Genomic DNA, 22,851 nt, shown 5'->3' with positions numbered 1-22,851 from the left:
AGCACAAATCCAGGGTTTAACAAGAACGTCTGGGGGGGAGGGTAGGAAAAAACAAGGGGAAATAGGTTACCTTGCATAATGACTTAGCTACTCCCAGTCTCTATTCAAGCCTAAGTTAATTGTATCAAATTTGCAAATGAATTCCAATTCAACAGTTTCTCGCTGGAGTCTGGATTTGAAGTTTTTTTGTTGTAATATCACAACTTTCATGTCTGTAATCGCGTGACCAGAGAGATTGAAGTGTTCTCTGACTGGTTTATGAATGTTATGATTGTTCTGGTTACTGTATCAAGCATATTCTCATTCCCCTTGCTCAGGTCCCCTGTGTAGCGTGTGTGTCAATTGGTTTGGCTGTCGTCCAGTCATGCTGGTTGGAGGGCTCTTTGCTTCGCTTGGGATGGTGACCGCTTCTTTCTGTACCAACATCATTCAGCTCTATCTCACTGCAGGTGTCATTACAGGTAAGTAAGTGTGGGTGACTGACAATATGCAAGTTAGTTCCATCTCCAATTCCAATATCCGCACTGGTATCCATGGCAAACACCTAAAGCATTAGATCCCCAAAAATAGGCTTCTTTGAAAAGCCTAATTCAACCTGGAAGGAACTAGTCAGATTAGTTCTAACAAATGTTAACCCTTCTGTTGTGTTAGCCATTGCGTGCAGAACTAATATTATGATGGAACATTTTTAATGGTTTTTGATCATTCTGGAATCGTTCTTCCAGTTGACTTAGGAAAAGCCTGACCTTTTTCTGTCCGTATTCGTGAATCAAAGAATGTTGTAACTGTAGAGATTTTTATATAGACACTGTAGCTGAGGCCTGACTTGTGTGTGCTCTCTGTTTCAGGTTTGGGTCTGGCACTCAACTTCCAGCCATCGCTCATCATGTTAAATCGCTACTTTGACAAACGACGCCCTTTAGCTAATGGGCTTGCTGCTGCTGGAAGTCCTGTGTTTCTTTGTACCCTCTCTCCTCTGGGGCAAATACTGCAACATGAGTATGGCTGGCGAGGGGGATTCCTTATACTGGGCGGAATGCTGCTCAATTGCTGTGTTTGTGGGGCATTAATGAGGCCTTTGGAGCCTCCTAAGAAATCTGAAGCTGCTAAAGAACTTACTGAGAAGAAAACCAAGAAAAAGCTTCTGGATTTCAGTGTCTTTAAAGATGGTGGTTTTTTAATCTACACTCTGGCTGCCTCCATCATGGTGCTGGGCCTCTTTGTGCCTCCAGTCTTTGTGGTGAGCTATGCCAAGGATTTGGGATATCCAGACACCAAATCAGCTTTTCTTCTGAGCATTCTTGGATTCGTTGATATCTTTGCCCGGCCTATTTGTGGAGTGGTAGCTGGTCTGAAATGGGTCAGACCACGCTGTGTCTATCTCTTTAGTTTTGCTATGATTTTTAATGGTTTTACAGATCTCCTGGGTTCCATGTCTAACAATTATGGTGGCTTGGCAGTCTTCTGCATTTTCTTTGGCATTTCCTATGGAATGGTAGGCGCTCTTCAGTTTGAAGTTCTCATGGCTATTGTTGGTACTCAGAAGTTTTCCAGTGCCATTGGCTTGGTGCTTCTGGCTGAAGCTGTAGCTGTTCTAATTGGTCCACCATCAGCAGGTAAATATTCCATTCAATTGAGTTAACACCATTTGTGGTGGTCAACCAGTGGTGCCTACTTTATGTGTTGTGAGGCAAGAAATAGAAAGCCAAGTAACATCAGTCACCCAAGAAGTAAACACCATTGATTTAATGATGCATATAATCACATGACTTATTGCTATTAGAATCAGAGATGGGCCTAAGCCAGAAAGTTCACAACTTTCTCTAAAGTTCAGAACCGTTTGGTTTTGGGGGTTTGTTCAGGTCCATCTCTGAAATCTCTCTCCCTACTTAAAAACCTAATAGAACAGTTCTACCTCCCCATAGGGGATTTGAAGGAGGAGGAAAACTACATGAGGTGAATAATTGATGTCATGAAAAAAACTCTCATAAAGAGGGATTGAAAAAATTGGGATTGTTCCCTCAGAAAGGAGACAATAAGAGCTGATGTGGTAAAAGTATATAAAATAATGAATTACATAGAGAAGGTAGATTGAGAGCTTCTGTTCTCCCTATCTCATCATACAAGAACAAAGAGAAATTAAAAGGAAGTGAGAAGTGGAAAATTCAAAACTGATCAAAGAAAACTTATTTTTTCACATAACACTTAATTAGACAGTGGAACTCAATGTCACAGAATGTTGTTGAGGCCAAAACTGAGTCAGATTCAAAGATTCTCCCCATGAAGGTGCTCTGTTTGGGGAAGGTACTCCAGCCCCACGTTGCATTATCCTTTTATGTCTAATGTCCTCCATCCATCTCTTCTTCTCTCTTCTCCCCCCACCCCCCGACTCCTTTGCAAGCCTATGCAGAATGCTCTGCACAGTCCTGCAAATTAAGTGACCGTGACATATTAATTTTTGAAAAAAAAATATGGTGGTGACTTCATGCAACATAACCTCACTCTACAATTATTTTATTTGTAAGGTGTTTTTGTTTTTGTTTTGGGGGAGTGGAGAAGAAAGAGTATCTATTCTTTAATTTAGTCTCTCGTAAAACCAGAAAACCTTTCCAAGCAGCTGAGGGCCCAGTCACCACTTCAATAATACTCCTACCCTGAGTCCACCTGAATTTAATTGAATTAAGAAGCTGAATTGTGAGTCAGTTCTGTGCTCCAGATTCTGCTTACTAAGTGAAAGTGCAATCTAAATGCATATGAAATGCAGCACCTGGGTGGAAGGGAAAATGCTATCAGGAGTGAAAAGAGGCAGGAATAAGTAGTACAGTCTTTATTTGCCCATGCAAATAGTTTATTTTGAAAGTTATCAATAGTTGCCTTGTGTCATGGTCAGCTCTATCCCAGCTTATTATGATTGTTTTGTGTGTGTTGCTTTGCAAGTTTCAGGACATTTTAAGCAATTCAGTAGATTTTAAAGTTGACATAATGAGAGCATTCCTAAACCCTATTCTATAAGCTGAAAAAGTGTTAAAATACTCTCCCAAAAAGTATATTTATGTTTGATGACAACAAAAGTTATTTCTGTTAAATGCCTTAAAAATGCATTTACTATAAAAACACAAGCATCTACAAATTTTTGAAGCATATTTTTAAAAGCCAGTGTTCTCCCTGTTTGTGCCTACATATTGGAGCCACATAATTGTAGGAACAGCTTCTGACACACGGATGTATGAGATTATGATTACTGAAACAAGTTAGATGTCTTCAAATCACCAGGACCTGATGAAATGCATCCTAGAATACTCAAGGAGCTAACTTAGGAGATATCTGAGCCATTAGCAATTATCTTTGAAAAGTCATGGAAGACGGGAAACATTCCAGAAGACTGGAAATATAGTGCCAATCTATAAAAAGGGAAATAAGCTGACTGGTCTGTAATTCTCCGGGTTGTCCTTAAGTTTGTACCCAGAAAGATAATAGAGCAGATAATTAAGCAATCAGTTTGCAAACACCTAGATGATAAATTGATAAATAACAGCACGGATTTGTCAAGAACAAATCATGTCAAACCAACCTGATAGCTTTCTTTGACAGGGTAACAAGCCTTGTGGATGGGGAAGTGGTAGACATGGTATAGCTTGACTTTAGTAAGGCTTTTGATACTGTCTTGCATGACCTTCTCATAAACAAACTAGGGAAATATAACCTAGATGTAGCTACTGTAAGGTGGGTGCATAACTGGTGGGAAAATCGTTCCCGGAGAGTACTTATCAGTGGTTCACAGTCATGCTGGAAGGACATAATGAGTGGGGTCCCGCAGGGATCAGTTCTGGGTCTGGTTCTGTTCAATATCTTCAGCAATGATTTAGACAATGGCATAGAGAGTACACTTAAAGTTTGCGGCCAATATCAAGCTGGGAGGGGTTTCAAGTGCATTGGACGATAGGTTTAAAATTCAAAATGATCTGGAGAAATGGTCTGATGTAAATAGGATGAAATTCAGTAGGGACAAATACAAAGTACTCCACTTAGGAAGGAACAATCAGTTGCACACACACAAAATGGGAAATGACTGCCTTGGAAGAGTCCTGCAGAAAGGGATCTGGGGGTCATAGTGGATCTCAAACTAAATCTCAAACTCAGTGGATCTCAAACTAATGCTGTTGCAAAAAAAAAGCAAATGTCATACTGGAGTGTAGTAAGCAAGACACGAGAAGTAATTCTTCTACTCTACTCCGCGCTGATTAGGCCTCAACTGGAGTATTGTGTCCAGTTCTGGATGCCACATTTCAGGAAGGATGTGGACAAATTGGAGAAAGTCCAGAGAAGAGCAACAAAAACGATTAAAGGTCTAGAAAACATGACCTATGAGGGAAGACTGGGGGAAAAAAATTGGGTTTGTTTAGTCTGGAGAAGAGAAGGCTGAGAGGGGACATAACAGTTTTCAAGTACATAAAAGGTGGTTACGAGGAGGAGGAAGAAAAAATTGTTCTTAACCTCTGAGGATAGGACAAGAAGCAATGGGCTTAAATTGCAGCAAGGACGGTTTAGGTTGGATATTAGGAAAAGCTTCCTAACTGTGGTTAAGCACTGGAATAAATTGCCAAGGGAGGCTGTGGAATCTCCGTCATTGGGAATTTTTAAGAGCAGGTTGGACAAACACCTGTCAGGGGTTGTCTAGAATATTTAGTCCTGCCTTGAGTGCAGGGGACAGGATTAGAGGACCTCTGGCGGTCCCTTCCAGTTCTGTGATTCACAAGTGCAATCAGGTACATAAATTTCTAAATGTAAACAATGGGCCTGGAAAATTTCATGTGCAAACAGAGATGCATGGTGAAGGCAAGGATGCAAAATCAGATCCTTTATAAATCACTTTTTTTTTTTTGGTCTTTTGTTATAAACTCTTATGTAAGATTAATAGAATTGAAAGAAATTGGCTATTTTTTTTTCCAATTTGCTTACCTTGTCCATTTGACAGCACATTGTATACAGTCAGTTTCACACACCCTCACCCCACCTCACGCCATAGTTAGCTTGGCAGTTATCCCCTTTTGTTAATGTGGGTCTTTGACACAAAACTGGGGAGGGGAAGAAACATTTTAAAAAACAGGAAAGTGCAACTGTAAAATGACCGATATTAGCCAGGAACCCAAGGGCACATAATGTATGTGACAATATTTTGACTCATTTTAAAAATTAATTGGACTTCAAGGGTAAATTTTTCATAAGCACCTAAATGATTTGGGAACAGACTTTCTGTAGGGCCTATGTTCCCAAATTGTAGGCACTTTTGCAAATCTTACCTCAAAATGCCAGTATTCCTGTAAGATTTTTCACTTCAAGAATCCTTTGGAAATTTCTTTTTTTAAACAAAACTAATCTCATTAACTTCATTATAAGAGAAGCATTTTTTGTTAATTACCTGTGAATTTTGTCTTTCAGGCAAACTCTTGGATGCAACAGGCAGGTATATGTTTGTTTTTATTATTGCTGGAGTTGAAGTTGTTACTTCAGCCCTTGTGCTGGCTTTAGGAAACTTCTTCTGTGTTAAGAAAAAATCAGAAGAGCCACAAACAAAAGAGGAGGCAGCAGAAAGAGAAGAGTTAAACAAATCCGAAGACAAAACACCTGAAGATGCCAAGGTGGACTCTATTGAAGTAGAACAATTTCTGAAAGATGAACCTGAAAAAAATGGGGAAGTTGTAACTAACCCAGAAACGTGTGTGTGAGTGACACAGGATGAGTGGCAAAGCATTTAGGGAAGAGTGAAAGAATTTCAACACTATTTATTTTAGAAACTGAACTAGTTTAGGGCTGGGCCATCTGCTTGACCAACTGGGGGCCAATCAGCTAATCAAATCACTGTTTGGAAGCTTTGTTAGGAATTCTTTTCACCTAAAACTGGATTTATCAGTGAGATGTGGAGCTCTGCTTGTATAACATTTTAAGTAAACTAAGCAGCCTTTGTAACCACATGTAGAAATCCTGCTATGCATCACCAGAAAATTCTCACTTGGAAGGAAATATATTTTGTATTAGAGAGGAATTATATGAACATTTTCATTCAGTGGGGTGAAATTAATTGTGTTTTTGTGGTGCAATTAAATGTAACTTCCCTTTCTGTGTTCTTTCTCAAGGAGAAAGAATGTGATATGGGGCGGGGTGGGGGGGGGAATTCTCAGGAACTTATTGGTCTCCAGTAGGTTTTTGAAACATCTTACTTTTACTGTTTTTTAGATTTTTTTTTTCCTTTGGCTCAGCCCTAATCTAAGTTGGATAATAAGAATAATATCTATTACATTTACTTAAAACAAAGTATTTCTGAATTTTAGCTAAACTCAATTTTATTAATTGGGATTTTTATTATAAATACTGTACACTGAAAGGCACTCAGAGACCCTGTTCTTAACAAATCACATAACTGCTATTCCTAAATAGCACCTAAAGAAAATGAAACAAGCAGTATTAATCCTTACATAGGCTGTAAAGAAAACAAGGTAAGCCTATGTGCACTGCTGTAACTATTGTGCTGACACATGCAGGCATCTGCTTCTGAAATTGGTTGAAAAGTCTGACAACTTTAGCAGCTGTTACGTCCTGTGCTATTAGATGTCAGCATGAGATTGACTCCTCACTTTTGTACAGCAATATGCTGACTTTACTAGTATTTAGGGTATGTGAAGAAGCAGAGCACTAAAAATTAATTAAGAGTAACTCCCTGAGTTACTCTTTTCATTCTGTAATGCTGTTAGGGGAAAAATCTATCTGATATCATCCCTGTATATAGTCTCACTGACTTTAATAGAACTAATTGAATAAGTAAGGTGAGCAGGATTTGGCCCTATGCCTGAATTACACCCCTTTTTGACCTGATTGGTTCAATTAAAAATTTGGAGTCTAGCAGGTTATTTCAATTCAGAGCCAAAATTGGTGATGGAGTCAGGTGGTTCACTTGATGCAATCTTTTATTTACAAAGAATGTACAAAGTCCTGTTTCCTTAAATGAAGCAGGACTCAAACAATAAGAGACAATGTCCCTGCTTACAAGTCTAAGCCACATTTCCAATCACTTAGCCCAAAAGCGCTCTCTCTCTCTGGCCTGGTCTACTCTTAAAATTTAGGTCGACATGGCTATGTCACTTTGGGAGGTGGGAAGATATCCACTTCCCTGAGCAACATAGTTATGCCAGCCTAACCTCCTACTATAGAAGCATCTAGGTTGACAAAACAGTTCTTCTGTCAGTCTAGCTATGGTTGCTCAGGGAGGTGGTGCTCCTATAGTGGAGAGAGGGGGACTTTTTGTCACTGTAGCTATGCTATAGGGTTATGCCAGCATGGCTGGCGCACCATAGCTATGTTGATATAGTTACTACAGTGTAAACTTGGCCTTAGCTTTTCTGAATACCACACTCCCAGAGCTTGTTCTGTCTCTGTCCTTGGCTTTTTTGCCCTGGGACCTGCTGTTTGGTGTGTGCTCCTCTTGCGCCAAAAACACCCCAAATAGACACACACACACAGTTCCACCAATCAATGCCCTAGACCCTGCATTTGCTATAAAAGTCCCAGGAAACTCCTCAGACCACATGGCATAGCTTCCTCTTAGCTATTCTTACCATACAGGTCAGTGTTTTGGACAGTGGCCTCTAGTGTTTCAGCTGTTATTAAACAAAGAAGCAACGTTCTGTGTTGGTCATAGAAGTAATGGAATCTGTGATTTTTCCATGACCCCTGTGACTTCTGCAGTGGCCAGTGTGGCTCGCCCTAGGGCTGCTCAAGCAGTTAGCTCCAGGGTCTGCTGCTCAGGTAGCCCTGGAGACAGCCACACCAGCCACTGCTGAAACAGCTCCACAACCAGGCACTCAGGTGGTCCTAGGGCCAGCCACTGCTTGGACTGCCCCGGGCAGCTGGCCCTGGGGACCACCTGAGCAGCAGCCAGTGCAGCTGGCCCTGGGGACCATGTGAGCAGTGAAGCAGCCACTGTCAGAACACTGAGCAACAGCCCCCTGAGACACCTCCCCACAGCGGGTCCTCCCCCTGGGTCCCCGTCTCCACCCCCCCCCCAGCAGCAGCAGCCGCCCCCCGCCCCCCCCCCCGAGCTCTCCTTCTAGCAGTGCCTGCTCCCCAAGATTTAGTCATGTGTATAAGTCATGAACAGGTCATGGGCTGTAAATTTTTCTTTATTGCCTGTGAACTGTCCATGATTTGTACTAAAGATACCCATGTCTAAATCATAGCCTTATGCAGAACACTTTTTTTTTAATATGAATAAAGAGAATCCTTCAAATATATTATGAAAATAGTGTTGGGGAAAAGAGAAGCTGCAGAGTATGTGCCCATATGCACACAAGTCTAGTCTCTTGTGGGTTGTAACACTTTTGTGTCTCATTTCAGCTGCGTTTAGTGGGCAGTTGCTGGGTGGTGGTGGTGGCCTTTGCTATCGTAGAATATCAGAGTTGGAAGGGACCTCAGGAGGTCATCCAGTCCAACCCCCTGCTCAAAGCAGGACCAATCCCCAAATAAATCATCCCAGCCAGGGCTTTGTCAAGCTATACAGGAGGACAACCTAGATCAGTGACTCTCAACCTTTCCAGACTATTGTACCCCTTTCACGCATCTGATTTGTCTCGCATACCCCCAAGTTACCCTTCACTTAAAAACTACTTGCTTACAAAATCAGACATAAAAATACAAAACTGTCACCGTACACTATTACTGAAAAACTGGTTACGGTCTCATTTTTACCATATAATTGTAAAATAAAGCAATTGGAATATAAATATTTTACTTACATTTTGGTGTATAGTATATTGCCCAGTATAAACATGTCATTGTCTGTATGAAATTTTAGTTTGTTCTGACTTCGCTAGTGCTTTTTATGTAGTCTGTTGTAAAACTAGGCAAATATCTAGACCTCTGTGGACCCTCAGGGGCACATGTATCCCTGGTTGAGAATCACAGAATATTAGGGTTGGAAGAGACCTTAGGAGGTCTAGTTCAATCCCCTGCTCAAAGCAGGACCAACACCCACTAAATCAACCCAGCCAGGGCTTTGTCAAGACATGGGAAAGGGGAAAATGTTCCCTTAGAGCCATTACATCTTGAAAAACTAACCCAGTATTATATTTACTATAAATTGACAATAAATCTCTTTATAAAAACACTTACTCTGAAATGCTACTTCTGTTTTAACTTCCACATGCTATAGGTCCAACTTTTTAAAGTTGGAACATGAGGTGTAGCCCTTAACTACTTCACTGGGGGGGCACAGTGCCTCAATAGTAGCACAAGACCTCAATGTGGTCAACTTATGTAACCTTTATGTGATTGAATTCAGTAGCCCACCATATATTCACAATGTATTTTTATAACATTCCATGATTAGCAAATCTTAAGGGCATAGGAGACAGGGTCTTGCAGACTAGCACATCTTATACTTTGAAAAATAATATATTTTTTTAACTCACAAATTTCAGAGAAACCAATACTTCTTTTTTGCATCCCAAAATATTTGAACAATTATAATTTCTCTGGCTCTATGGTTTGGGAACATATTTAACTGGTTTATGGGGGAAAACCGTCTGAATATACAGATGCAAAATCTAAGTGCAATATTGTAGAAGTAGAGGAGTTTACATTGCTTTCTTTGAAAATAATGAGGAATAGAAAAAAAAACTTGCTCTTTTGGTGTACAATATACAGTACATTATAATTTAAGGTTTTTTTTCACCTTTGTATCTTCTGTATATTGTTTACAATAGAGATTACGGTTAAATATTTTAGATTGGATTTTGTCTTGATCTTGGGCCCTTCAATTATTTCCTTATGCAAGAAATACAGTGTATCTATATAGGTTTGTGTGTGTGCATGTGCACACAAACCTAACCTATGCAAACCCAAAGTAAAGTGGAGGAGCAGCGGCCAGTTACATTCTATATTTTTCAAGGTGAAGTGAGGAGTTACCAAGGCTGCATTGCCACCTCCTATGCAACAGCAAGTATTAATTACTTTTAATTCTAGTTCTAAATAAAAACATAACATAATGTATCCACTTGGAGGCAATACAAGAAAACTAATTGAACCAAACATCTTTAAATAATGCAACAGTCCTTTAAAATAGTGAGCAGGAGCCTTGTTTTTCCTTCTTATAAATACTGTAGCAACAGAATCAACATTAGCTGCTAGTAAATTAGCCAGCTCTCCTAGAGCTGAGAATGAGGGATGTCTAGCATCTAGGACTGGAAAATCCTAACTGTCAGTAATGTTAATATATATTAAACCCTATCGAAGCAACAAACAAAACCATCCCACTCTTGTAGAGTGTATGTGAATTCTTTCTAAAAGAAACAAACCTCCATCGCACTCAAGCATATGCCTTTTTATTTCCCAAAAAGCAGCTTTAGTTTAAGGCCAGGCTGTGGTGATGGAGGGTTTCCAGAAGAACAAAGCTCTTGTACGCTACAAAAATTGTAAGTGCAGAATTTTTGTGTCTGTTTTATTTGTGTTGGGAGGGGAGCATGCATGTCAGTTTCACGCAAGTAAGATCACTTTTTGTCCCTGCTTTTTAGTAAATGCACTTTAATGTAAGATGTGTGGATTTATATTTATATTTGTTTTATGCTTTTATAGTCAACTGTTGCAAATGTAGTGAATAAATATTTATTCTGTTGTCAATGTTATGGTGTCAGAAAATAAGCTATGGAAAATTAGCTACCTTGAGTGAGGAGTTTCTTTGATACTCAGGTTTACAACTTATGGGGCCTGTTGGCTGTTCATTTGCTGCTGGATACTGCCTATAGCATCATAGGAATAGAATGCTTGTCCTCATCTGCACTTAACTACTAGGTAACAACGTTTTATTTTGGAAATGGGGACCTCAGCACAGTGGTCCAGATCTTTGTCACCTTCCAATTTAATGACAGAATGCACGTTAGATGGGACTACACCTTAAGACCATTTGGAACCTGGAGCTAGTATAGAATATGGCAGTTCTTTCAGAGTAGCTGGTCCCTTCAAGGAAACTGGACTCGGTTCTCCTGTTCCACTCTAGGTACTCCATATCTGGGCCAATTAAAAGAGCAGGACAGCAGCAGGAAGCTGTAAGAGGCCTGGAGAGTCAGTCAGGAGACCACAAACTGACTCAGAGGAGACAGAACAGGAGATCAGAGTGATCACAGAGAGATGGTTCCTGGGAAAGGGCAGCAAAGCAAGAGAGCCAGGGTGGGAGGACTAAAGACAGGTGGAGCCGCAGGAGATTCCTGCTGGCTCCAGGCTGGAGACCTGGAGCCGAGGGCGGGAGAGGGTTGAAGGCAGGGGGAGCATGTCCTTGGTGGTGAGCTGTGCCCGAGAGGAATAATAGGAGGTGCCTAGCAGAGAGGCTGCATGAGCTCCTGTTGGGAAGAGCAGCATTGTATTCCAGAAGGAAGGGCTCAGGGCAGCAGTCTTGGCAGAGGGATAGAGGCAGACTGAGTAAGAGTCCAGGCATGGTGGAAGACACTGGCATTTGGTACGTTCTCTGTTGATGGACTAGAAAAGACTACATGCACTGGGAGGAGATTTGATTATGTTGTGGAACTTTTGGTTATGGACTTTTGCAATCTTTCATTATGTTGATAAACTTGAGGACATGCTGGCATAGAGACCTTTAGATTATCCAAAAGGGAAACTGAGGTAAGGGGCCATTTGCAGGGCTGTCCTGAAGCTACATGGGAGCACCCAGGAGGAGGCCACACATTTTCACAGTGCTTTCTGTAGAGAGCATGTTAAGCTTGTAAGCTGTAGTCAGCATTGGCTTCCAGTTCGTTTCCAGGTGATGTTTTAAGGAACTGCCTTTGACCTATGAGGCCCAAAGTGTTTTGACTGTTTGGCTGCCATAGGGACCTGTTGCTATCCTCATATGATACTCTGATGATTGCAATCAGATGGATTGATCAAACAAACATCCTCTAGATTTAAATGGGAGGGGATAGTACTGGAGATTCCCAGTTGAGGAAGCCTCAGTTCTGAAAACTACTTATCCCTCCTGCTCCAAAGGAGTCCAGATTCACTGGGCTTCAGGGCATGTTCCAAAGCCTATCTGTTCTCACAAGCTTTTCCTGTGAGGAAACTGGGATAGCAGGAGAGGGAAAGTGTTTGTTTTATTTTTGGTAGATTGAGGCATTGTGTCTTTGGCTGAGGTTCTGTGCTGTGTCTCAAAGGGGGGTAGCCCAAGGAGAGGAGGGCAAAGGGGTTTTAGAGCTACTTTTGTGCCTTCCTAATCATGGGTTCTGCAAGGACCACATCATCTTCTGGTGTAACTTAAGCCACTGTGAGGACAGGCTGCTTTAAGTTACAGTACCCTCCCCAAGGCTGCCTACAGCTTGCAGTGCAAGAAAGAATGACTGCAATGGTGTGAGTTACAGCCCAACAACATCCCCACCACCCCATCCTCTGCCCTCAGGTCCACTCTAGCATGCATCCTATGCCCAGGGTCATCAGGAAGCAGCAAAAAAAAAATGGTACACAGAGGCCAGAGTGGGCAGGGGTGTGGGGGTGTTAGAAGCAAATTCTCTATGTGGATATGGCCTATAATTAAGTTTGTATATATTTTTAAGCGAACGCGTACTTCTGTATAGATAGCGACTGACTAGTTTTTCAGACCGCATCATTAGGTGGCTGCTGAAGAACATTAAAATGTGTTCACCAAGAGATTATAATAATACAGTCTGGACCAAGATTTTATATCTTGATTTGCTGCAACTCTGAATAAGCTTCCCAAACCTGAAGAAGAGCTCTGTGTAGTGTGAAAGCTTGTGTGTCTCCAACAGAAGTTGGTCCAGTAGAAGATATTACCTCACCCACCTTATCTCAGGTCACAAAACGTAATGATAAATGGGGAATCATCATCATCAAGCCTGTGTGTTTCTAGTGGACTTCCACAGAGATCCATTCTCGGCCTTTGGCTATTTCATATTTTTATCAGTGACTTGGATGAAAACTTTGATAACATTTGAAGATAACACAAAAATGGGAGAGTGTTAACCAATGAGGAGGACATGTCACTGATGCAGTGAGCTGGATCACTTGGTAAGCTGGGCGCAGGTAGACACTGTGTTTTCATACAGCCAAATGTATACATATAAAAGCAAAGAATGTAGGCCATGCTTACAGGAAAGGGGATCTCTGTCCTGGGAAGGAGACACACTGAAAAAGATTGAAAATTTTGATGGATAAGCAGCTGAACAGGAGCACCTAGTGTGACACAGGCTAATGCAATCTTTGGATGTATAAATGGGGAATCTCAAGTAGGAATAGGGAGGTTATATTACCTCTGTATTTGGCACTGGAATGTTGGTAAATTGGAGCTGGTTCAGAGAGAAGCCACAAGATTGACTAAAAGATTGGAAAACATGCCTTATGAAAGGCTCATGCTCAAAGAGATCACTCAATTTAGCTTTTTAAAGCAAAGGTTTAAGTGTGATTTGATCCCGATTTATATGTGCCTATATGGGGAACAAAATTTTAATCTTGGGCTTTCAATCTAACAGAGAAAAGATATAAGAAGATCCAACAAGGCATAAGTGGAAGCTAGACAAATTCTGACAAGAAATAAAGTGCCATATTTTAACAGTGAGGGTAATGAGAAAAATTTAGGGAAAAAACCAACTTACCCATAGTCACATACTCCTGGCTCCTGGTCTTGTTGCCCTGCTGCCTACTGCATCATCTTTCCTTACCAACATGTCAGTTGGATACCTCACCTTTACCCCCAGAGCCCTGCCAGGGGTGGTGATGGGGTAAGAATTGGGCATATTTGTTGCTGTTCTGCCTCCCCTTTTTTCTGTTTGCAATCTCTGAGTTGGATGGGAAGCTGCTGCCCTTGAAACGCTCCTCAGAAAGCCAAAAGAAAACGTTGGGTTTAGTGGTTTTGAAAAAACCTTGAAGCCAACAAACAAGTTTATTTTACAAAAGATTTTTAAATCATATGGAAAACTCCTCTGCAAAGGGAGCCCTGGACTCTGCCATCAGCACAGTTTTGGAGACAGAGAATTCTGGAAGGTTTTTTCCCTGAAGGGTGTCCTAAGCCTAGGCTCAGAACAGGCCTGGACAGTATGGAACACCTACTTATGGACAGTAGGAATACCTCATTGTGAAGCCTAACACCTAGGCACAGAGAAGTAAAGTACATGGATGGAGATATTACAGCTGTAAAGTCTATACTGGAGATTATAGGTAGAAGGTTCTCCTTGTACAGTGTGAGCACAGAAATTACCATACGAGTTCAGACCATCTGTCTAGTTCAGCTTGTCTAAAAGTGACCAGTGCTAACATTCTTCAGAGGATGGTATAGGTCCATGGGGAATTTCTTCCTAACCCTGACAGTTAGTTGTTAACGTATGTCACGCAGCAGGATGACAAAATTAGTCTAAGGATACAGTTACATTAGAGAGTTCACAGGGGCACTCCTGCACTGATGCAGCTATGTAAGCTCTCTAATGTAGCTGCTCTATGCCAATGGGAGAGAGCTCTCCTGTTGATATAGTGCTGTCCACACCAATGCTTATGTTGTAAATTATGTTGCTCAGAGTGATTTATTTACCCCACTTCTACCCCCAAGCAACATAGGCTATGTCGGCATAACTTAAGTGTATGTCCACACTATAACTTATCTAAGGTATCTGAAAGCACATGTAACATTTAAAGTCTTTCATAAAGCTGCATGCATAGAAGGGGCAATGAAAAGTGTGCATGCAACTTAACACTAACAGGGCCTAACTTGAGTACTTAACTGTGCATCTTTAGGCAACAGTCCTGCATTGGCATCTGCTAGTGGTATCCATGGGACTCTACAGAACTAGGGTCTGCACTAATGGATGCTGATAGAAGCTGAAGTCTTTTAATGTTCTCTTAATACAAGGCTGTGGTATGGATATGGAGCAAGAGCTCATTCAGTATTTCACAGTGATTGTAATTCCAGTGATTATTTGTTACTACTTTTGTAAAAATAGAAATTGAAATTTTACTGGTTAATTTAATAATGGGCATACTATGTTTCCTAGTAGCAAAACACTCTGGAGCCTTAATATCAATTTGTCTAAATCCATAAATTCTGGAACCTAATTTCTGTTGTAGGACTAAGTTCTTGTTGAGTTATGCTTCCCTCAAATTAGGTTAAATCTAGATTTTTGTTTATATTGAGTAGCTCGCTATATCGCTGAACACTATTAATATTAGATAGCTGTCAATGTTTTCTGTTTTCCCACAGATAATTTTAGTATTGAATGAGTGTGAAGCAGATAGCAGCAGTGCAGATGGCAAAGGAAGGATCTGTTATAAAGCTAAGGGACAGTTTAAAAAAAAATTGTGAACAGTTCAAGCTCTGTTGCTCAGTCAAAATAATTTTGAATTCTCTAAATCTCAGCTAAAGTTTAAAACTTTTTATTAAATGTGGGAGAAAACACGTTGTTAGAATCACCTTATTTTTACTAGCAACATTCTTGTATTGGAGAGGTGGCATAACAAGAAAAATCTAGTTTTGTTTAAAACATTTAATGTGATATGACATTTATTCGCTATATACAACCACTACAACCATCTATTTAAAGTTTTGTTCAGTCAGGAAGAGATTATGATGCCCACCAGTTTGATATTTTCAAAACAGTAGTAGCAATCAGTATTGGAAAAGTTATTTGATATCTAAATTTTATACTGGGCTTTTCCCACAGAGGGCTGCTGAACATGGAATGCATAGCTTGAAGCAACTGTGTGCTGATGAAACCAGAAAACGGGAATTCTACAGTTTTGTCAGCCTACAGCCATGCAATAACGGCTATATGATTTTTGTTTTAAATGGGTGGTGACAGTTTACTACTTTCCCTATGCCAATTTAAAATTCACTGTCCTATAGTGAGAGTCCAGGTGCACCAATGTAACTACATAAAAGTGTTGAGAAAGAGAGGAAGTGAAGTTTGAAGAGATATGTCCTCACCTCTTCTGCAAGCGCTACATACATACATGGAAAAAACAACCAAGGCCTTGTCTACACCGTACAGTTTTATTGATAAAAGTCCACTTTTTGTTGACAAAAAAGTGGAAGTTACACAATGAAATACTCCCCCTGCCCATGTAACTCCTCTGCTATGCAGCCATAATAAAATCACCTTAACAAGAGGTGTGGGGGTTATGTTGGTGTACTTAGGACAACACAGTGTCTGTAAACAGTGCATTCCTTACATAGGCTGTTAGTTGTCATTCTTTTCAATTCCACTGCAAGCCATGAAAAGGACAGGAAAGCTGGGTGCCTAGAGCCAGTCCCTGCCCCCATAGCCCAAGTATTTAACCTGGCCAAATGTTAGAAACAGGAAATTCATAGATAAGGTTGAATTTCTTAAACAAGTCTCTTACCTACTGTACATTCTGCCACAAAAGTGATGGTCTTGACAAAATTAGAAAATCATTGTTAGCCCGCCTCATCAAAGTTTAATTATTTTAAGTGACCCCCAACTATTAGACTGTCTTAGCATATAATGGTGCTATCACTGTATAGCCTTCTTTACGTTAATATGCAATGAACAATAATATTTACAAACTCCCAAATGAACAAATCCCTATTAAATACAATCACTACCCATTCACAGCCCAATCCTGCCAGGCCCTTCTCTTAGGATTGTATATCACATGCTTCAATGCCACATGCAGCCAATTCTTCATGTGTCTCCATCTGTTCCATGAAGCCCAGATGCTGATGTGACAGCTGTCGCAATGCCATGCAGTATCTTTGGGGGCCACTATTAAATTTATGAAGGTTTTGTTCTACTCCATGAAGGAGATTTCATAGAATATTAGGGTTGGAAGAGACCTCAGGCAGTCATCTAGTCCAACCCCCTGCTCAAAGCAGGACCAACACCCACTAAATCATCCTTGCCAGGGCTTTGTCAAGCCGGGCCTTAAAAACCTCTGAGGATGGAGATTCCACCACCTCCCTAGGTAGCCCATTCCAGTCCTTCACCACCCTCCTAGTGACATAGCGTTTCCTGATATCCAACCTAGGCCTCCCCCACTACACCGTGAGACTATTGCTCCTTGTTCAGTCATCTGCCACCACTGAGAACAGCCTAGCTCCATCCTCTTTAGAACCCCTCCCCCCCTTTCAGGTAGTTGAAGGCTGCTATCAAATCTCCCCTCACTCTTCTCTTCTGTAGACTAAATAACCCCAGTTCCCTCAGCCTCTCCTCATAAGTCATGTGCCCAAGCCCTCTAATAATTTTCATTGCCCTCTGCTAGACTCTCTCGAATTTGTCCACATCCCTTCTGTAGTGGGGGGGACCAAAACTGGACACAGTACTCCAGGGGTGGCCTTACCAGTGCCGAATAGAGGGGAATAATCACATCCCTCTAGCTGCTGGCAATGCTCCTACTAATACAGCCCACCTAATATGCTGTTGGCCTTCTTGGCAACCAGGGCACACTGCTGACTCATATCCAGCTTCTTGTCCACGGTAATCCCCAGGTCCTTTTCTGCAGAACTGCTGCTTAGCTAGTCGGTCCCCAGCCTGCAGCAGTGAATGGGATTCTTCCTAAGTGCAGGACTCTGCATTTGTCCTTGTTGAACCTCATCTGATTTCTTTTAGCCCAATCCTCCAATTTGTCTAGATCACTCTGGACCCTATCCTTACCCTCCAGTGTATCTACCTCTCCCCCCAGCTTAGTGTCATCTGCAAACTTGCTGAGGGTGCAATTCATCCCATCATCCAGATCATAAATAAAGATGTTGAACAAAACCAGCCCCAGGACCGACCCCCCTGGGACACTCTGTTTGATACCGGTTGCCAACTGGACATCAAGCCATTGAGTACTACCCCTTTAGGCCAACAATCTAGCCAGCTTTCTGTCCAACTTATAGGCTATTCATCCAATCCATACTTTTTTAACTTGATGGCAAGAATACTGTGGGAGACCGTCTCAAAAGCTTTGCTAGTCAAGATGTATCACATCCACCGCTTTCCCCATATCCACAGAGCCAGTTATCTCACCAAAGAAGGCCACTGTTATAAAAAGCCAGTCAGCTGCAAACCAGCTGAACAGCAAACAGGAGAGAGGCTAACAGAGGGAGTTTGCCTGGGAGTTCCCCTGGGGAGAGCCCACTGGGGCTTACATCTTGCCAGCTTCTCTGAGTAGTTACTACAACTCCTGAGAAAGCTCGTAGAAGGAAGGTAATATGGTTGGGGAGCGTTCAGCTATTGTGACCTGCACTGGATGTGCCATGTTTGTCTTTCTTCCACAGGACAGAAGCAACTTTGTCTGTACAAAGTGCAACCTGGTCTCCATATTGGAAGAGAAGGTTCAAGGTCTGGAGAAACAAGTATCGACCCTGTGTTGCATAAGAGAAACTGAAGATTTCCTGGACAGACATCAGGATATGCTTCTACGGGCACAATGTTCTGAAGATTCAGAGCAGGCTGCACTGCGGGGACAGGAGGACGGTGAAGAAATTTGGCAGCATGTGACCTCCAGAAGAAGAAAGGGGACTGTCCATGTACCAGCAGCGCAGATTCAGGTAAGCAACCGTTCTCATGTTCTCCACAGGTACTAATGCGGAGAGTGGACTAGATGATACATCTGAGGGAAGGGAACAGAAGGAGACTCCACCGATTGGAAGGCATGAGATGCACTGTCCTAGGGATGGGGGTTCCATGACCACCGCTCCGAAGAGGAGGAGGCGGGTGGTTGGTGGTCGGGGACTCGCTCCTAAGGGGGACTGAGTCATCTATCTGCCACCCCGACCGGGAAAACTGAGAAGTCTGCTGCTTGCCAGGAGCTAGGATTCACGATGTGATGGAGAGACTGCCGAGACTTATCAAGCCCTTGGATCGCTACCCCTTCCTACTTCTCCATATGGGCACCAATGATACTGCCAGGAATGACCTTACTGCGGACTACGTGGCTCTGGGAAGAAGGATAAGGGAGTTTGAGGCACAAGTGGTGTTTTTGTCCATCCTCCCCGTAAAAGGAAAAGGCCTGGATAGAGACCGTCGAATCGTGGAAGTCAACGAATGGCTACGCAGGTGGTGTCAGAGAGAAGGCTTTGGATTTTTTGACCATGGGATGGTGTTCCAAGAAGGAGTGGTAGGCAGAGATGGGCTCCACCTAATGAAGAGAGGGAAGAGCATCTTTGGAAGCAGGCTGGCTAACCTAGGGAGGAGGGCTTTAAACTAGGTTCACCGGGGGAAGGAGACCAAAGCCCTGAGGTAGGTGGAGACCTGGGATACCGGGAGGAAGCACAAGCAGGAGAACATAAAAGGGGGGGCTCCTGCCTCATACTAAGAAAGCAGGATGATCAGCAAGTTATCTCAAGTGCCTATACACAAATGCAAGAAGCCTGGGAAACAAGCAGGGAGAACTGAAAGTCCTGGCACAGTCAAGGAATTTTGATGTGATTGGAATAACAGAGACTTGGTGGGATAACTCACATGACTGGAGTACTGTCATGGATGGATATAAACTGTGTTCAGGAAGGACAAGCAAGGCAGAAAAGGTGTGGGAATTGCATTGTATGTAAGAGAGCAGTATGACTGCTCAGAGCTCCGGTATGAAACTGCAGAAAAACCAGAGTGTCTCTGGATTAAGTTTAGAAGCGTGAGCAAAAAGGGTGATGTCGTGGTATGAGTCTGCTATAGACCACCGGATCAGGGGATGAGGTGGACAAGGCTTTCTTCCAGCAACTAATGGAAGTTACTAGATCACAGGCCCTGGTTCTCATGGGAGACTTCAGTCACCTTGATATCTGCTGGGAGAGCAATACAGCAGTGCACAGACAATCCAGGAAGTTTTTGGGAAGTGTAGGGGACAATTTCCTGGTGCAAATGCTGGAGGAACCAACTAGGGGCAGAGCTCTTCTTGACCTGCTCCTCACAAACCAGGAAGAATTAGTAGAGGAAGCAAAAGTGGATGGGAACCTGGGAGGCAGTGAACATGAGATGGTCGAGTTCAGGATCCTGACACAGGAAAGAAAGGAGAGCAGCAGAATATGGACCCTGGACTTCAGAAAAGCAGATTTTGACAACCTCAGGAAACTGATGGGCAGGATTCCCTGGGAGAATAACAGGAGGGGGAAAGGAGTCCAGGAGAGCTGGCTGTATTTTAAAGAATCCTTATTGAGGTTACAGGGACAAAGCATCCGGGTATGTAGAAAGAATAGTAAATATGGCAGGCGACCAGCTTGGCTTAACAATGAAATTCTTGCTGATCTTAAACACAAAAAAGAAGCTAACAAGAAGTGGAAGATTGGACAAATGACCAGGGAAGAGTATCAAAATATTGATCGGGCATGCAGGAGTGAAATGGGGAAGGCCAAATCACATCTGGAGATGCAGCTAGCAAGAGATGTTAAGAGTAACAGGAAGGGTTTCTTCAAGTATGTTAGCAACAAGAAGAAAGTCAAGGAAAGTGTGGGCCCCTTACTGAATGAGGGAGGCAACCTAGTGACAGAGGATGTGGGGAAAAAGCTAATGTACTCAATTGTTTTTTGCCTCTGTCTTCACGAACAAGGTCAGCTCCCAGACTGCTGCACTGGGCAGTACAGCATGGGGAGGAGGTGACCACCCCTCTGTGGAGAAAGAAGTGGTTCGGGACTATTTAGAAAAGCTGGACGAGCACAAGTCCATGGGGCCGGATGCGCTGCATCCGAGAGTGCTAAAGGAGTTGGCGGATGTGATTGCAGAGCCATTGGCCATTATCTTTGAAAACTCATGGCGATCGGGGGAGGTCCCGGATGACTGGAAAAAGGCTAATGTAGTGCCCATCTTTTAAAAAAGGGAAGGAGGAGGATCCTGGGAACTGCAGGCAAGTCAGCCTCACCTCAGTCCCTGGAAAAATCATGGAGCAAGTCCTCAAGGAATCAATTCTGAAGCACTTAGAGGAGAGGAATGTGATCAGGAACAGTCAGCATGGATTCACCAAGGGCAAGTCATGCCTGACTAATCTAATTGCCTTCGATGATGAGATAACTGGCCCTGTGGATGAGGGGAAAGCAGTGGACGTGTTGTTCCTTGACTTTAGCAATGCTTTTGACACAGTCTCCCACAGTATTCTTGCCAGTAAGTTAAAGGAGTATGGGCTGGATGAATGGACTACAAGGTGGATAGAAAGCTAGCTAGCTTGTCAGGCTCAACAGGTAGTGAGCAATGGCTCCATGTCTAGTTGGCAGCCGGTATCAAGTGGAGTGCCCCAAGGCTCAGTCCTTGGGCTGGTTTTGTTCAGTATCTTCATTTTAATGATCTGGAGGATGGTGTGGATTGCACCCTCAGCAAGTTTGCAGAGGACACTAAACTGGGATGAGAGGTAGATACGCTGGAGGGTAGGGATAGGATACAGGGGGACCTAGACAAATTGGAGGATTGGGCCAAAAGAAATCTGATGAGGTTCAACAAGGACAAGTGCAGAGTCCTGCACTTAAGAGGGAAGAATCCCATGCATCACTACAGACTAGGGACCAAATGGCTCGGCAGCAGTTCTTCAGAAAAGGACCTAGGCGTTACAGTCGACGAGAAGCTGGATATGAGTCAACAGTGGGCTGTTGTTGCCAGGAAGGCCAATGGCATTTTGGGATGTATGAGTAGGGGCATTGCCAGCAGATTGAGGGACATGATTGTTCCCCTCTATTCGACATTGGTGAGGCCTCATCTGGAGTACTGTGTCCAGTTTTGGGCCCCACACTACAAGAAGGATGTGGAAAAATTGGAAAACGTCCAGCAGAGGGCAACAAAATTGATTAGGGGACTGGAGCACAACTTATGAGGAGAGGCTGAGGGAACTGGGATTGTTTAGTCTGTGGAAGAAAGAGGGGGGATTTGATAGCTGCTTTCAACTACCTGAAAGGGGGTTCCAAAGAGGATGGATCTAGACTGTTCTCAGTGGTAGCAGATGACAGAAAGAGGAGTAATGGACTTAAGTTGCAGTGGGGGAGGTTTAGGTTGGATATTAGGAAAAACTTTTTCACTAGGAGGGTGGTGAAACCCTGGAATTCATTACCTAGGGAGGTGGTGGAATCTCCTTCCTTCAAAGTTTTTAAGGTCAGGCTTGACAAAGCCCTAGCTGGGATGATTTAGTTGGGGATTGGTCCTGCTTTGAGTAGGGGGTTGGACTAAATGACCTCCTGAGGTCCTTTCCAACCCTGCTATTCTATTAATCTATGATCAGGTTGGTCAGGCATGACTTGCTCTTGGTGAATCCATGTTGACTGTTCCTGATCACCACCTTCTCCTCCAGTGCTTCAAAATGGATTCCTTGAGGACCTGGTCCATGATTTTTCCAGGGGTTGAGGTGAGGCTGACCGATCTGTAGTTCCCTGTAGTCTCCCCTTTTTAAAAATATGGGCACTGTATTTGCCTTTTTCCAATAGTCCAGGACTGCCCCCACTCACCATTAATTTTCAAAGATAATGGCCAATGGCTCTGCAGTCCCATCAGCCAACTCCCTCAGAACCGTTGGATGCATTAGATCTGGACCCTTAACTTTGCTGTGTGTGTCTGTCTCTCACTTGGATAGCTGACGGGGAAAAAGTCACAATATGAATTGCAGTACTGCAACAACCTATTTTTAAGAACCTTGATACCCTATAAGAATCTGGGAACCCAGTTACCACTAGGTTTGGTTATGCTTGCTGTGTATATGGTGCCCAAGTCAATGCTCCAAAAAAAAAAAAAAAAAGTCAAAGGAGATTGTTCCCCTTGAGTACTACATCTATGGCAAGGCTGGATTTTTTTTAAAAAATCATGCATTTCAACTATGAATGTGCAAAGTAAACACCATCTTTCCATGCTTTTGCAGAACATAATTAAGAATTCTTTCAAAAATGACACACATGACCTGAAGAAACTT

General features: G+C 42.6%; 2 protein-coding genes across 3 annotated transcripts in view; one reads left to right on the top strand and one right to left on the bottom strand.

Moving 5' to 3' along the window:
* SLC16A3 (solute carrier family 16 member 3) overlaps positions 1–10,668 on the top strand; it is a 44,663-nt gene extending 33,995 nt beyond the window's left edge. For both annotated transcript variants that reach the window (XM_048817230.2, XM_048817231.2), the window contains exons 3-5: positions 318–461; positions 849–1,616; positions 5,440–10,668. In XM_048817230.2, the coding sequence (XP_048673187.1) occupies positions 318–461; positions 849–1,616; positions 5,440–5,726 (1,199 nt within the window). In that variant the 3' untranslated portion in view covers positions 5,727–10,668. The remainder of the gene's footprint in view (positions 1–317; positions 462–848; positions 1,617–5,439) is intronic.
* CSNK1D (casein kinase 1 delta) overlaps positions 1–22,851 on the bottom strand; it is a 103,960-nt gene that overhangs the window by 15,720 nt on the left and 65,389 nt on the right. The gene's annotated exons all lie outside the window — the stretch shown is intronic.

This window comes from Caretta caretta, chromosome 14 (genome assembly GCF_965140235.1).
Source record: "Caretta caretta isolate rCarCar2 chromosome 14, rCarCar1.hap1, whole genome shotgun sequence".
Classification (NCBI taxonomy): Eukaryota; Metazoa; Chordata; order Testudines; family Cheloniidae; genus Caretta; species Caretta caretta.
This window is presented reverse-complemented; position numbering and strand designations above follow the sequence as displayed.